At 43.2% G+C, this 16038-nt stretch overlaps 3 protein-coding genes across 4 annotated transcripts; all 3 read left to right on the plus strand.

Moving 5' to 3' along the window:
• The first annotated feature begins 924 nt into the window (after positions 1 to 924).
• s100a11 (S100 calcium binding protein A11) lies at positions 925 to 2374 on the plus strand. The gene is made up of 3 exons (XM_058619450.1): positions 925 to 1028; positions 1110 to 1264; positions 2084 to 2374. Exons 1-3 carry the CDS (start codon positions 935 to 937, stop codon positions 2204 to 2206), a joined length of 372 nt encoding a protein of 123 aa, XP_058475433.1. The 5' UTR covers positions 925 to 934; the 3' UTR covers positions 2207 to 2374.
• Positions 2375 to 5012: 2638 nt separating this feature from the next.
• Positions 5013 to 12184, plus strand: s100u (S100 calcium binding protein U). Its single transcript, XM_058618989.1, has 3 exons — positions 5013 to 5283; positions 7879 to 8009; positions 8171 to 12184. Exons 2-3 carry the CDS (start codon positions 7890 to 7892, stop codon positions 8723 to 8725), a joined length of 675 nt encoding a protein of 224 aa, XP_058474972.1. The 5' UTR covers positions 5013 to 5283; positions 7879 to 7889; the 3' UTR covers positions 8726 to 12184.
• A 212-nt stretch (positions 12185 to 12396) lies between these two features.
• On the plus strand, positions 12397 to 15146 carry s100s (S100 calcium binding protein S). 2 transcript variants are annotated; one of them, XM_058618990.1, is made up of 4 exons: positions 12424 to 12505; positions 13586 to 13634; positions 13968 to 14121; positions 14446 to 15146. In XM_058618990.1, the coding sequence occupies exons 2-4, from the start codon at positions 13621 to 13623 to the stop codon at positions 14635 to 14637; spliced, it is 360 nt and encodes a 119-aa protein (XP_058474973.1). In that variant the 5' UTR covers positions 12424 to 12505; positions 13586 to 13620; the 3' UTR covers positions 14638 to 15146. The 2 variants fall into 2 exon arrangements, with proteins under 2 accessions (XP_058474974.1, XP_058474973.1); XM_058618991.1 differs by lacking the exon at positions 13586 to 13634 and having other exon boundaries at positions 12397 to 12505.
• Positions 15147 to 16038: the final 892 nt, after the last annotated feature.

The raw sequence follows: 16038 nt of genomic DNA on the forward strand, positions 1-16038 counted from the left end.
GGTGAAGTTGAACGTTGCAGCTGAATAGTCCTCACCTCACCTTTCACTTCCAAGTGTGTAGTCTATGGCAGTCTAAGTTGGACTATCTGGAATTACCCTTCCAGATATCTGTGACGTCATTATGACTATGTGAAACTTAATTGAAGATCTCTAAAAAGAACAATGTAGATTATTATATTCTTCACGCACCAATCTACCTGCTACCACGTTATCCTCCACATGCGGGTCACGGGGGTCACTGGTGTCAATCTCAGCTGACATAGGGCGAAAGGCTGGACAGGTCACCAGTCTATCACATGGATATACAGACGGTCAACCATCCACTCTCACGTAAATTGTAAATAACTGCCAGATATTAAAAGTTATTCTGGAACAATGGGCAAAAGCACTTAGTTACAGGACATTTTCTGGCCCTTTTATGGTTAAAATAAGCGGGGGGAAAAAAAGAGGTGTTAAAGGGTTAATTTTACACACTGGACCTTTAAATTCTACATGGTTTCCCAACTACAAAATACCAATCAGACAATCAAAAGAAACAACACAACGATAAGAGACAAAAACAGCGTTTTTACCGTCTTTCTGAACACTCACATGTGTAACCAGGCAGATAATCATGACACAGTGTGACACTGTCTTTCTCCTGAGTGCCGTATCATTTGACTCATGTTGTGTATAAACTAATTAGTGCTGAGGCATGCACGATTCTCTGGCTCGATTAGAACGGCCTGACAAAGATGTTATCAGTAAATCCCCTGCTGATTTTCTGCTATCATCGGTACAAATTTGCCCTTTGTGGGTCACACACACACACACAGAGTGGCAGTTTTGGTGCATGTGTGTGGTGGAAATCGTGCAGATAAGGCCCGGCTGTAGGATGAGGGAGAAGAGGGCAGGTTTGCGTGTTTTCCGCTGATGTGTGCACCAGTGAGCAGAGATGAAGCATATATATATATGTATATTCAGAGAGGTGGCGTCAGTGCGGAAGAACAAGGATCCCGGTACCTGCTCACTCATCTCCAACACAACAGGTAAGATTTCAACAGCTGCTTTTCACCACATGTTTGGGGGCGGCTTCATTGAGGTCATTGTTTGTTCATGGACTCTCTTAGGTCTTAGGTCTTCTGCACAAACAGTCATGGAAGCTGCTATTGACACCCTTGTCAGCCAGTTCAAGGTTTTTGCCGGGAAAGACGGATCGGCCGGCACCCTGAGCAAAGATGAGTTCCAGAGCCTGATGAATTCTCAGCTGCCCAACTGTGCCAAGGTATGTCCCTCAAAATGTGTCCTGCTGATTTCAGTCAGCTTCACGTCCAGTGCACCTTCACACATTTATTTAAGGTTTGGTTTATTATGCAACATTAATACATAGTAGTCTCCTGAGGCATCACCACAGTGTTACATGGGACAGAAGTGCAACAACTTGTGTCATTTGTCACATGTCAACACAACACTTTTTGCATTTTCAGACAGGATTTATATAACATGCTACTTCGGCCTGTGTGATGCATCCCAGTTTACTTGGCTACAGGTTTTTAGTACTGCATGGGTGCTGTGATACGTGATGTAGAAAGGAAATTATTTATTATTTATTATATTCAGATGTTGTCTGCTTTATACTACAGTTTTGTTGCCATTCACCCAAACCTTCGTGCGCTGCGTTTTTCTATCACTCATCTTTTCATACCAACTCACACGCTGCCAGCACAGCCGTCAGGAGCAACGTGGGGTGAAGTGTCTTGCCCAAGGACACATGGAGCTGGGAGTCAAACCCGCAACCTTTAAGATGAAAGACAACTTGCTCTACCATTGAACCACTTTGTCTGGTTAACAGATATTCTTAAATTATGATGTATAGTGTAATGTTTGGTGTGGTGTAGGTTTGATTTCTTTTTTTCCTTGTAGTCCTCTGACATATTATTATATGCTATGAAAACACAGACGACAGATTTTTGTTCTATTTTCTTTTATGTCATTAGTTTTATTTCACATCTTTATTACTACATTTCACCATTAGGTGGCAGGCCAGCTGCAGCTCAGAGTGATCTTGTATTGATCAGGTTCTCCTCTCTGTGATCACCTGCAGGACCTCAGCATTGACCAGCTGATGGGCTCGCTTGATGAGAACAACGACGGGGAGCTGACGTTCTCGGAGTTCTGGCAGCTGATTGGAAAACTGGCGAGTCAGCGGGGCGGCTTCAGTCAGTAGAGCTTGCGGAATTGTGCAACAACCAATCGACTCAATTTAAATCATCCAGCTGTAAACTCGAGGGCCTTTGGATTCTGTCATCACTCCAGCAGTGGATCGTGTGTAACTGTTTGTTTAACCGTACGCTGAATGCAGGGGACATTGAATTAAAGGCCTCACTGTGTTCAACCCCAAAGCCTCCATTTCACTGTCTATGTTCACCGCGTTATAAACTCATCGGACTCCATTACAGCCTTCTTGTAATCTATAGAACTTTAAAGTGCATACATGCAGCGATGCAAAAGCATTGTTTAAACTGTAAAATATAATATCCCCATTCACTTGTGTGAAAGAATAGGTTTTCTTTAACACATATTGTGACATGTTTTGCACATTCATTTAACTCAGTGTTTATTCTGAAGTAACAAAATGGTAGACAGGGTTCTGTTAGTAGCCACTGGAGGGATATGCTTCCCTGACATGATATAATCATCTCAAGTTAAACAACACAACATTTAACTAGTTTAATCTCGTTCTAAGGCAGCATGTGAACTTTGTTTCAAACATTTTTGACAAAGTGGTCTTCAGTGTCGTGTTCCAAGAGACATGTCCTGTAGACCACATGTTGTGTTTCAATGAGGACATTTGGGATTTGTGTTTTCAAACTACATTGTGCCAAAGTTAATTCTTGGTGTTATGTCACTTTGTATTAATTCTGATGTCTAGACAGAGTTATGTGTGCTGGCACACTCCCCAGCTCTTTGTTAGCCTATAGGCCTGTTTTAATTTAGTGAGAGAGAGCGAGAGGGAGAGAGATTTTGAGAATGTGGATCTTTTTTTGAGTAAATATGACCTTTGTATCCAAATTACACATGCAAAGGTGCCTCCGTGGGAGGAGTGATGATGAGAAAATGAGTCACCAGCGACAAAGTGAGACTAAATAAGTGGGGCACCAATTTACTGTGCACTGGTACATGAGTGTCACTACAGGGGGAAGGTCCATTAGTTAGCAGCAAGGAGCTTCCCACTTACTCATAGAAAGGAGCTCTGGCAGTGAGATATAATCTGTGTGGGGGGGGAAATAACTCAAAAAGCCCTTTTAAGAATCTGGCACGGTTGCTTCATGTCTTGTACCAACTTTACCACCCACTCAGGCTTTCTGGTGATGAGGAGTACGCTGTTGCAAGATCAGCACTCATTTAAAACCTTTACTGTCTCCCGTGTTTGTAAATGTGTTCACAGTATATAACACAGAATACTGTGGAAAATGCAGAATCTGTGGTTCAAGGCTTCAACAGGATGAGCTCACCTATAAACGAGGGAGCGGTTGAATTAACCGTCGGTGTGATGGAGACTTTTAGAATTGAAATATAGGAAAGATAAAAGCATTAATTGTTGATTTTTGGAAACGAATAAAGGATATTTCCCTGTTATCATTAAGGGTCAACAGATTGGAGGTAGTGAAATCAGTGGGGTACACAAGATGCACACTAAAGTGTCGTCTAGAGTGGTAAAAACATGAGGAAGTGCCCCACTGTAATTCACCTGTGGCCTCTAAAGCGAAATATACATAAAAAAAAATGTCGTTACTAAAGGAGTGCCTTTTCTAGTGCAGAAAAGTGAAGTAAACGTCCAGTTTTAGTCTGACTAAGACAATAATTTGGTTTTCTTAATGTCATGTAAACACGTTAATCCCACTAAAATCGAGCTAGTCTTAATCGGACTAACATACCTGGGTAGTGCGATTCATAGTCTGATTACTTCTGCATGTATACGCTTAGTCAGACTAGAGTCAGACTTTATGAAATCATACGGAGGCCACGTCTTTCTTAAGACAACACGGCAACCACAAGAGCCATGCTCCATCCAACGTATATCACATTAACATGTACAGCAGGTCCATCTCGCCGCTCACTCTTTGTTTTTCTGTGTAGAGATCAATACGCACAAGCTTATAGAGAGATACAGCGCCACCTACGGTTTTCTCCTCTGCATGTTTACAAGTTAATTGTTGCCTGTCTTAGTCGGACTACGAACTTAGCTGGATTAAACTGTGCATGTAAATGTTCTGAGTGCCCTTAGAGGAAATGATATTCAGTGATGTATAGAACACGTGTGTATCTCTGTGTAGGTGTACACAGGTGTGTGAGAATGTGTGCAGGAGGTGGCCTTTTAATTTCCGCCCCTGCCCTTTCAAATGTCTGTACACGCCACTGGTTAAAATCTACAAATATATCACTAACTTTCTGGACAATAAATGAAACTAGAACACTGAATTAGTTATTATTGTTGTTATATCAGGCCTATGTCTAAGTGGCCAAAGCTGTCAGTGAATGATTTATGGCGCTTCAGTGCTTTTCGTATTTATTCCATGTTTGATCACGTTTCATTATTTTATATTTTATTATTTATTATTTGATGTATTTATTTGTACTGTTTGTATTGTTGTATGTGTGATCTCTTTGGTGGCAAATAAGTTCCCCCATTTGGAGATGAATAAAGTTCCTCTGATCTAATAATGTAAACATGTTTGTATGAGTCTGGTGATATCTTTCAGTTTCAAAGTGGCTTTATTTTTTGTGTGCTCACATTTAATTTTTTATTATTAAAAAAAAAAAAAAAAACCTTTTGAAAAAGATTGAGACTTGGTGCGGATGAAGTAATCCCACCCAGCCCTGTCTCCTCGTCCCTGCAGTTGACGCCACACCAAGCCACAAACCAGGCCAGCAGGCGTGAAACTGTTCAAATCAGACGTGACGCGAAACAGCTGGCTCGTGGAGCCAAAGATAATTCCGATAAAATAACAAAGTTGAGTGTTTTTGTTCCACTTTTCGTTCCGCTTCCCTGAGAGCAAGAGCCGCGCTCTTCCACATTCCCAGTTCTCCCTCTCACTCTTCCAGGTACACGCCCTTTGACTTGTCAGGGGGAAAAGTTTTAAGGAGAGAAAAAAAAAATACAAAATCACGGAAGAGATTCTGTAGTCCTACTAGTTTGGCAAGTTCTCCGGGCGCAAAGCAGCGTAGAAAGGCGGAGGAGAGGGCAGAAACTCCCAATTTGTGCACATTTTTACACTGCTCTTGTCCCGCACACGGTATACGGTGAGTTGAATGCGTCTTTCTGAATTCTTTACAGTTTCTCCTCCGTGTGAGCACTGACTTTGCTCCTGGTTTTTGCCACGTTTCGGTGGAAGGCTTGACTCCTGCAAGAGCCATCCCATGAAAGTTGGCCGCGGTGTAACCGCAGGACGGTTACAGTCACTGTAGTTCTCTCAACTTATTTGGCTCACGTTGCACTTTTGTAAATAATTAAATGACAGTAGTTTGTGGCAGTTTTGGCTATTATTGTTCTGTAACTTTTATTTTCAGTTTGATGTTTTTCACTGCCATATGCTCCCGCTCCCTTTCCCTCCTTCTCTATCTCTTTCTGTTTCTCTGGGTGATATTTGATATTTGATATTTAGATTATATCCTTTGTTCGGTTGCGGATCGACTTTAAACACCTTGTGGAAAACTAAAGTGGCAGTAGTTGACACCCGGTCCGCGCGTAAAAAGCAAGTTCTTGCGCAAAATCAACATTTTTGCGCACAGTACGCTTCCTATTAAGGGGCCCACTAGAGTGACAGCTTGGCTCGCTGAGTGGATTTTTGCTTGACGTTGCTCGCTACTGTTTTTTGTAATTCTTGAAATTGCTTGTGGCGGCAGCGACGGCGAGTCCGGGTAAAACCTGTGGTTCGTCGACACCGTTGCGCACGCGTTTCAACGTGCAGCTGAGACTCGGATGATAGGCAGCCACTGCCCCTCCGCGCAGCGCAGTTTACAGCCACAACCTGACTTGTTCCTCTGTTAATATTTCATGACACACGAGCGCTAGTATAGTCATTACTCTGCGCACGTACCGTATCACGTTCGCCCATTTGGAAATGGAACACTCCTTCCTCGGGCTCGGGAGGGAAATGGGAAACCTCTGCTTGAAGACCTGTATATTTAATTATGTGCGCAGTTTTTGGCAATTTAAGACAAATAATGGGTATTGGTTTGTGTAATGAGAATGTCGTGAATACGTCTGTGGAAACTAGGGCGCACGTTGGGACTTCAAAGGCAGGCAGGAAGCACCCCCGCCTCAAAACGGTGAATGTGTGAATGGACAAAAATGTCCATCTAAGAAATAAAGAAGTGTATTTGCTGTTGGGACACATTGAGAACCATTATGGCTCCTGTGTGTGTGTGTGTGTGTGTGTGTGTGTGTGTACAAGCTGCTGGCTGCTTGTGAAGAGGGTGTGTCACTGGTGCAGGAAGAAGTCCCCTCAAGTTCCTACAAAACACAGGCCTTGCCTGTAACATAACACAATCAGACAAAAGACAACATGAGGGAATGGATTATTGTTTCATGTGTTGTTTGAGTGAGCGCTGGTAATATCATTACTTTTACTCCGCTGCTACACGTTGGTTTGTGATAGCGTGGGGGTCGATCATAGTTCACTTGGTCACCTGTTGAAATCTGAAAAGGGTAGATTTTAATGGTGCCATATGCCACACCTACAGTATCAGAGCTCACCGTGTCCCATGCGTTTACGACACTACAGCAGACACACACACACACACACACACACACACTCTATATGCTTGTGGAGACTGCTCAGCTGGAGGTTGTTCCAGTGTGACGTGGAGGAGAACAGGAGACACTGTATTAATCTGCTGTTTACAAATGACCGCTCGGCACACGAGTGCAAGAAGACACCCTCAGTGAAACATGGAGTCGGCCATATGTGTGTGTGTTGTCCCACCAGTGTCAACTCCTGTGTGATCTGCAACATTTTGAAGTCTGCAGCTGACGAGTATGGTCAGCTCATCATGTCCCTGCTCGGTGTTAGCCTGTAAATTCCTGTCTAAGTGAGCTCCACAGGCAGCAATGAATGGAATTCCTGCAAAGACGCGTCACCCACTGGCATGTTTTAGATTATCTACACTTTTGTCTCAGCCCAAAAAATTCAATTATGTCTGAAGGAAACATGTTTACGTTTAAATATTTGCGCATGTTTTGTTTTTCTTCAAATATATAAGGAGATAGCTGCCGGTGTGTGTAACCCATATCAAGGCCTATTGTCTGGTACATGAGGATGTGTGTGTACTTGTGCATTGCAGTGTGAAGGCAGCGTTTTGAGCAGAAGAAAGGGCAGCAGAGTGAAAACACGAATGAGACAGTGGCACTGAAAGAGAGAGGCAGGTACAGCTGGTATGAGAAAGAGAGGGAGAGACAAAGAACGAAAGGGAGAGAGAGCGGAACAGACAAGGACTAGGTAATCCCTTTGGTAATCTGAAGCCCAGTTGCCTCGGTTGCTTCACTAGATCAGATGACCTATCAAAGATCAGAACTTCCATTGTGCACGAGTGCTTGTCTCTTGCTCAGACTCCCTCTTAACCCTCTTCTTTTATATCGCGTCACCATCCATTCTTTATTGTGGCCTCGGAGTTAACACCTAAAACGAGAAAGCCTGGTGTAGATACAGGGAAATCCTCTTTTTCATTTTCCTTCCTTTTCATGCTCATTACATAAATGTGCTCTCTATCTATCTATCTATATATCTATACTATACTATCCAAATATCTGTCTGTCTATCTATCTATACTATCCATCCATCCAAATATCTGTCTGTATGTCTCACATAACTGTCTTCACTTTTGTCCTTTTCCCAGAGAGAGGAGACATGGAGGCTGCTATTCAGACCCTGGTGAAGGTCTTCCTGCAATCATCCAAGAAAAAGGAGAGTCTGGGAAAGAAAGAATTCCAGTCTCTCGTCAAGTCCCAGCTCAGCAACATCATGTCGGTTAGGAAAATTTCATTGCACTCTTTACTACATTATGTAACTGCCTCGCTCAAAAGCAGTAATACTATAATAGTGTGTGATCGTTTCACCAGTGAGTTTCCACTTAGAGTTGTCTATCGTCATGTTTGGTTGTCTCATGGTTGTGTTTGCCCACCATGCAGGGCGCAGACAGCAAGGAGGCGGTCAGCAACATGGGTCAGGAACTGGATGCAAACCAAGACGGCAAGGTTGGCTTCGATGAGTACATGAAGCTGATTGGCTACCTGGCAGTCTCGTACAGCGAGCAGCATGTCCTCAACAACGAGAACTGTGCTCAAAATGCTGCTTCTGGACAAGTGGCCCAAAGTGCTCCTGACAAAGAGGAGGAGAAACCAGAGGCAAATGCAGAGGCAAAGGAGGAAGCCAAACCAGAAGCAAATGAAGAGCCGAAGGCCGAGTCCTCTGCTGAAGTAAAAGTGGAAGCAAATGCAGATGCAAAGGCAGATATAAAGGAAGAGGGAGAGACGCAGCCCGATGTCGCAAAGGAGGAGCCGGCAGCGGCGCCGGCGGTGGAGGTGACGGCAGCGGCGACGGAGGTGGCGGCAGTGACAGTGGAAGTGGCGACGAAAGAAAAAGAAGTGGTGGAGATAACCGAAAAGGTGGAGGAAGCTGCTGAGAAGGTGGCTGCAGCTGTGGAGGAAGAGGTGGAGAAGAAGACGGAGGAGGCAACCTCATAGGGGACAATCCATTCCTTCACACAAAAACGACACACTACACTTACATTAAACACTATCCAATCAATAGAATTACCAGAAGCAATTTTGTAAGCCACTAAAGAGTTTGTTTTTTAATTAAAAACACATAAAGTTGATATACAAAATATAAGTGAAAGTTCAAACACTACAAACCCAGCTCTGAAGAAAGCCCATTCCTTACACATGACGAATAACACGTGTACATGACAATAGAATGACTACATTGTAGTGCTAGTTACCACTATGTTCATATGTACAGCATGTGCATCCCACTATATAGCACATTTACCTCATCACGATAACACACTATGATTGCATGCAGACACACACACAGTCATGTGCATGCCAGACCCCTGTGAAAACTTCACTGAAAAGTACGATGTTCTTGCACATGCTGCATTTTAACCACTACACCACTGCAGACAAGGCGTCTAGTTTAAATCATGTCCTAATCTCACTTGTAATCCTTATCTGGGGCTCTTCTTCCACGTTTGCGACACATTTTGGGACATTATTCTGATGAGCTTTCTTGCCAGAAATCCGTAATGAGGTAAAACTACAACCACTCTGGGCTACAGCCATGTTGCGTTACCTGCGCTAGCATAAAGACTGCTACTCTCGCTCTGTCCAGCATGAACGCAAAGCTCCTTCCAGCACCTTTTAAAGCACACGTGTGGTTTCTGTGCGCTTTGTTTAGTCCATATTTCTGCTTTTCTACAAATGAAACAAAAATATTTTCCACAGTATTGTGAGTTCAAGAGCTGCTGCAAACGCAGATCTCGTTTTCCCCGAGAGTAGCAGTCTTTATGCTAAGCTAAGCTAACTGGCCACTTTTGAAGAAGAGGAGTTTCAATCTTCTCAGGTGACACTTGGCAAGAAAGCAAATTCATGGGAATCCCCAAATCTTGAGCTATTCCCACTATGAATGAAAATGATCTGTCAATAACACATTTTTTTTAACATTCTCATCTTTTAACTGGCAGTGCTGTGGAGCTGATTTGGCATGACAATAAACATATTGTTTTGCTAAAGCCTTGTATTCAGCTCATTGTAATTGTGTACTCAATGCCCCATCACACCCACTTCTCTCTTTTATTTTGCTTCACGGGCTCTCTGTCTCTTTCTTCTTCTTTTTTTCCCTCGTTTTCCTTGTAATTCCCAGCGAGGTTAGCGTCATATATTCTCTGCGCTTGTTGTCAGCCATAAAATTGGAACTGGAAGATCAGGCGTGGCCGCAGCTAGATAATTAGATAATTAAGGTTTAAGAATGGACACCCATACCTAAGGACCATTGAGGTCAAAGGGAGCCCAAAATAGTCTTATGGGAGCGAAATGGTCACCAAAGGAGCAAGTCAGAGAAGGTGTCCGTGCAACCTAATCCACCTTGATTAGCACTGGTAGACAAACACCAAGAGTCAAAGAAACCCCTAACAGGTGGTGGTGGCGGCACGTTTTGTCTAAAATACTCTGGGGTATAGTTAGTGCATATGATGTTGTGTTTTTGCAAACAATGCTATTAAAATGGTCAGTTTCTACTTACTGACCCACAAAGGTGCTTGGACTGTAGTGGTGTAGAGGTGCGTTGGAGGGTTTTTTGCGTGGTCTTTTCTGTTGGTTGTAGCACCAGTTGCTCAAGCTTGTTTGTCAGTTGCATTGTGACACAATGTGGAGACCCTGTTTGATGTGCAAGTAGATCCTGAGTCTGAAGCATTGGGAAACTACTGGATTAGGCATTTCACGGCGAACGCGCCCTGGGACACGAGCAATTACATGAAAAATAATCCTGGCCTCCACCGATACTCCCCATTGGACAAGGTGTTAGTGTCAGAATACTGAGCCATCCATATGATTCTATGTGGTGTTATCTGTTTTACAACAGGCTAATAATTACATGTTGCATGTTATCAGAAATGTATTTGCTCATATTACCATTGTATTACCTTAACTGTGGCCATTATTTAAGTTCTACATGGCATCTTTATATATACCTACTTTTAACCTAATCCCTTGTTGTTTGGACCACTATGGAGATCACTTGAAACATTGTCCTTCGTCACATTACCGCAGTTTGTTAATTACAATTTAATGATTTGCAAATTGTCTCATCATCAATAATGCAGCCATGAGAAAAAAGGCTTGTGTTGCAGGATTATATCATTGGTCCACCTGGCCGCCCGCGTAGTGCCTAAGGCGGACCCGTGCGCCATTCTGGCATGCTTTCAAAATGCACACCTCATGCACTGTAACTGCACCAGGTATTTCAAACTGCTCGGCAACAAAATGGTCAGCGCAAATAAACTGAGTCATGTTGGTTATCCTGCTTCACCGCGACACTCCCATTGCAAATAGACTCTGCTCAGACTTCACACTCACTAGTATACAGTCGTGTGCTGTGTTTCCTGCATGATCTTACAACTACTAACAATCATACTAAGACATTTCTGGCAATTTAGACTCTACTATTAGTTCTTGTATCAACACCTATATAGTTTTTACATAAAAATATGTTCTAAATATGGTACTTCCTGTGAACAATGGAAACATATCACTCTTGCACCATCTACAGCCCGTTTCATGTTCATTGCATCTTTTAGCCATTCATACCGTACATATATATATATATATACATTATATACACTTGTTGTATATAGACATACCATCTGCACTCTTTCCCATTGGCCCGGCGCGTTTGTGTGTTCTTTCTTTGCTCTCAGTTGTCATAAAACAAATGATGCTAAGTAGAAACTGGATCAAAGCTAAATTCACTTTGCTGATTTGTTGAAATAACTTGATTTGCACTCGCAGCAGACCTGGGCTTGACATCATCTGGAATTGTTGTATCTCAGCCAGCTAATGTTTTCTTTTAATCAGCTTGGAAAAGCAGATGGACGGAGCGAAGCATGAGCATTTCTTTCAGAGAGGCTCAACAGTTTTTTTCATTTACCGTCCCATAGAGAAAACCCCACCCAGCCTTAACTCCGTCTAGATTAAAAACATGTTGTAACCAAGCACAGCAGATTTGCAGCAGGGAGTGTTTGCAGCCAGATTTTCATCATCACACAAAAAAAAGTCTCATTCAGTGAGACACAGTAGATGAATATAAAAGAATCCACCCAGTGGGTATAATAAGTGTGAATACAAGAATATGGATGTGCTCTTAAGGCTCATTTGGTTATTTGTGATTATGAGACCATTCCCAGGACACTGTGCAGGCTTTAATCTTTGTACATTGATGTACTCTTTTGTTTTTTATATCCTGCCAATTACTAGAGTGTGTGTGTGTGTGTGTGTGTGTTTAGCAGTTGGACTCATTTCAGTCCACTTGTCAATTCCAACAAACTCCACTATGCAAGTATTTCAACTTCATATGTAACGCTGTATCATTTGTGCTTATTCTATGTAACATGAAATGGCTAATATTAAATAAAACTGTGAAGATAACATGTTTTCATTGGAATTGGCTTGATTTATTTGGAGATTCGGATCCAGTGTGTGTGTGTGTGTGTGTGCGTGCATGTATAGGTGTGATGATGGAGAGATGAAAGAAGAGAAAGCACCTGGAAAAAGGGAGGAGGGAGGGAGGGAGTGAGATGCAGTGTGAGTGTACATTAAGTGGGTGACGGAATATGGGGGAGAAGGAAGGAGGGGGGTGAGGGAGTCGGGTTATATTTAAGCCACTGACAAACTCTCCCTGTCCATCTCTATCCATCTCTGTCGCCTGCACCTCTTCAAAGACAAAGGAGGCTCTTCATCAACACTCAGGTAAGACAGACACCTCAGAGGGATTTCTTTACTGTACTTTCTCCTCTCTGTCTCGTGAAGGCTTCATGATAACGTATCAACTTAAAAAGTCAAAAGACCTTTAGAGCGTTGAGACGCCAGCGAGTGGAAGCTCATCACAAGAGACAAAACTGTGGGCAACAAACAGTTTTGCTTAAAAAAAAAAAAAAAACAACTGCTTGCTCTCGAGTGTAAGCTTGAAGAGGAACAAGAACTATGGAAACAAGTGATGCGCATAGGGATTTGTGTCGGTACAAGGTTGTATGAAATAATATGCCATTAATATAGAGTCCAACATGTACAATGTAGCAATTTAAAATGCCATTTTTTAGCATCCTTAAAATACAGTTTTATTACACGTCGCTCAACATGGATCTTGTTCCTTCCTCAATATTACATTGAGCATTTGAATTACCACCAGACCCAATATTGTGTTACTGTGTCGCCATGGTTTCCTATTGTAATGTGTCAGTCAGTGAGACAGATGACCCCTATAGGTTTTCCAGGTAGCCAGCTTTGGTGTCCGCTCACCTCCTCTTTTGTGTCCGCTGCCTACAACTCTGACCTCTTCGTTGACAAAACTCCACAGCATGACAGGAGGCAATAACCGGTGACTGACATCAGCATCCGTGCGCTTTTGTAAATGCTGATTAGCTAATAAATCATGCACGTGGAGATTGAATGTTTCTGTCAGTATTATGTGTGCTTATGGATTAGCTTCGCAATAATGCCCGCAAGACATTTATTATCTACAGGGGAGGCCACCGAAACTTTGAACCTGAGCGTTGAAGCTGAATGTGGCTGAGTGAGAGTGGAAGTGAGTGAGTGAGTGAGTGAGTGAGTGGCCTTTTCTGTTTGGACACGATGCACACATGCCGGCACCTCAGGTTACTCGCTCTCTAGGTTTGTGGATGTGATTAGCAGATGAGTTACATCACGTCAACATCTCCACTGTTCTTACAGTTCGTACCATTTTAATTTTGCAGGCGATGTGACATTAATAAGTATTCACTCGGTCTCTGCATCATTGACAGTGACTTATCTGTGTCTGTGTGTGCACAGTCTCTCTCCACGAGTCCAGCGCGAGAAGCACCACCATGCCGGACACAATGTGTGTAAGACTGACCTGTCCAAAGCTATCCTTCACCTTTCTATCGAAAACTCTGTAATGTAAAACCTAGTAAGATCTCTCTCTTTCACACACACACACATTAGGGTCAGTAATAGCCTCTGCGATACAAGCAGAGTGTTATTCGACCTGCTCTCTTTAAACAGGAAAAACCTCTCTGTTTTGGTCTCTACTTTCATCCATCTTCCTGTCCTACTGTCACTTTTTTCTTGGACGTGGCTTCACCCGCGATCGCTATGTGGCCGCACATGCATCGTGGGCTGGAGCGGGCATTTTGTAACAGCGGCTGACTCTTTCAACTCATGTGTTTCACAGCATGTCCAAGGAGCCCACTTCCGACCTGGAGAGTGCCATGCAGATGCTCATACAGACCTTCCACAAGTACTCAGGGAAGGAGGGTGACAAGTTTACACTGAGCAGGGCTGAACTGAAAGAGCTGCTGGTCGAGGAGCTGGGCAGCTATTTAGGGGTAAGGGACGAAGGGTGTGTGAAGAATTAGGATGCACACTAACATGCTGATGTAGTGTGCAAATATGTGACATGCAAGTGAAGGTATGCGCTCACATATTCTGGCGTGCAAGTTGGAACACGCCTGTGCGGTTACACACACATTCTTGTACAGAATTCTCAAGGAAGACACTCACACACGGCCTCTTCCTCTAACCTTCATCATCAGGGTTAGGGTGAATTAAACACCTTAACCCAAAATGTCCCACAAAGATAGGTGAGCAAAGATTGTCTTCCCGGCTTATAACAGATGTGTCATCGCTTTCTCTGTGTGCTCCACTGACAGAACTCCAAAGAAAACGAAGCCATTGAAAAGGTGATGAACGACTTGGACGCCAACAACGACGGTGAGGTGGACTTCACCGAGTTCATCATTCTGATGGGCGCCCTCACGGTTGCCTGCAATGACTTCTTCCTGGAAAAAACAGATGACAAACCGAAAGAAGGAGGCAAATGCGAGGCGGGGAAAACAGATTGAATCAGTGCAGGAGAGAAGAATGAGGGAAGTGGGGTGGTGGGGAGGAGGAGAAGGAGGAGGAGGAGGAAGAACTGTAAATCAGGGGAGATAGAGAGCGGAGTTGGAACGGACATTTGTCTTGCACAATTTGTAAACACTACAGCAGATAGTTTATGGGTTCACAGAACACGGGTGCATTCAGCAGAAATCGTTTTTCCTCCCACAGCATATCCATAGCTTGTTGCAGTGTTCTACAATGAATGAGTGACGAAGAATATCCCAACGTATTCCAACTCAACATTGGCAGTCTCTCGTATGTTCCGAAGAAGAAGGCGCTGAGAAGAAGAGAAGTCGTTAGAGAGATATTTTTTAGGAGGATGTTTTGGTATTTCTTGCACGTAATATTTTGTAAACATATATTCATGTACTGTGGGTTACAGATTATTATAGTATTGTATGCACTCAGTGTTCTTTTTTTTGGCTTATAACCAATGCATTCCCCACGATAATAAACGAGACATTTAACCAACTATTAAGTGTGGCATGTTTTTATTGTTTGATACTTAATCCCTTGTGATGCACGGGTATATTCATCAACTTTTCATTTATGAATCACCACACCTGGAAAAATGAAGTTGAATGGTGCGGAGAGAAACAATGTCAGCAAAAAAGCATGTGTGTGTGTGTGTGTGTGTGTGTGTGTGTGTGTGTGTGTGTGTGTGTGTGTGTGTGTGTGTTGGGGATTCCCACAGAGTAAACTGCTCCAGTTCATACATCCTGCCAACAATATCCTGCAAGTCTTGTTCCACTAGATATAAGCTGACCCAGATGTTTGACTTGGCCCTGCATGGAAAACTTCTTCAAAAGAGGGAGACAGAGAGAGGAGAGAGGGCAAGAAAGAGAAGGGGTGAGGGTGTGTGGGAAGATAAGGAGAGGCTGTTTGTGTGCATAAGTGTTTGTCTGTGTGTGTGTGTGTGTGTGTGAATGAAGGAAGAGGCAGCACAGGGAGGGAGGGATGGAGTGAATCCAATTTATGGAGTACATCAGTCAAGTATGTAACTTGGAAAGTGGTGGTATAATCACAGAGGAATGTTCAAGTTGCTTTGACTTTTAGTCAAAGTCCCAAAGTGTGTGCGTGTGTGTCACTAACACACAGACACACAAACACACACACATACACATCAGTAAATCAACATGTCGCCTTCTTCCGCCTTATTGAGTTTTATTGCTGCTCATCAATCAAAATGTGAGTAATACCTAGAAGCTTCTCTCAACCACGGGGATATCTTCATTTGTGAGTGAACACTGATGAGCTCAACAGTCTCTCTCTTCCCAACCTACAGCAGCTTTCACAAATGTATTCCATGTCAGTTTGTGGCAACGGGCGGAGCTCGCCCTCTTTGTTTTCATTCCTGGAGCCGC

This window comes from Solea solea, chromosome 20 (assembly GCF_958295425.1).
Source record: "Solea solea chromosome 20, fSolSol10.1, whole genome shotgun sequence".
NCBI lineage: Eukaryota > Metazoa > Chordata > Actinopteri > Pleuronectiformes > Soleidae > Solea > Solea solea.

Bases quoted from the DNA above. Each gene is read 5' to 3' on its own strand.
- s100a11 (XM_058619450.1), top strand. From the start codon at position 935: ATGAAGCATATATATATATGTATATTCAGAGAGGTGGCGTCAGTGCGG. The intron at 1,029-1,109 runs GTAAGATTTCAA...GGACTCTCTTAG, and splicing joins ACTCATCTCCAACACAACAG to GTCTTAGGTCTTCTGCACAA. The intron at 1,265-2,083 runs GTATGTCCCTCA...GATCACCTGCAG, and splicing joins AGCTGCCCAACTGTGCCAAG to GACCTCAGCATTGACCAGCT.
- s100s (XM_058618990.1), top strand. The intron at 14,122-14,445 runs GTAAGGGACGAA...CTCCACTGACAG, and splicing joins AGCTGGGCAGCTATTTAGGG to AACTCCAAAGAAAACGAAGC.
- s100u (XM_058618989.1), top strand. From the start codon at position 7,890: ATGGAGGCTGCTATTCAGACCCTGGTGAAGGTCTTCCTGCAATCATCC. The intron at 8,010-8,170 runs GTTAGGAAAATT...CCCACCATGCAG, and splicing joins AGCTCAGCAACATCATGTCG to GGCGCAGACAGCAAGGAGGC.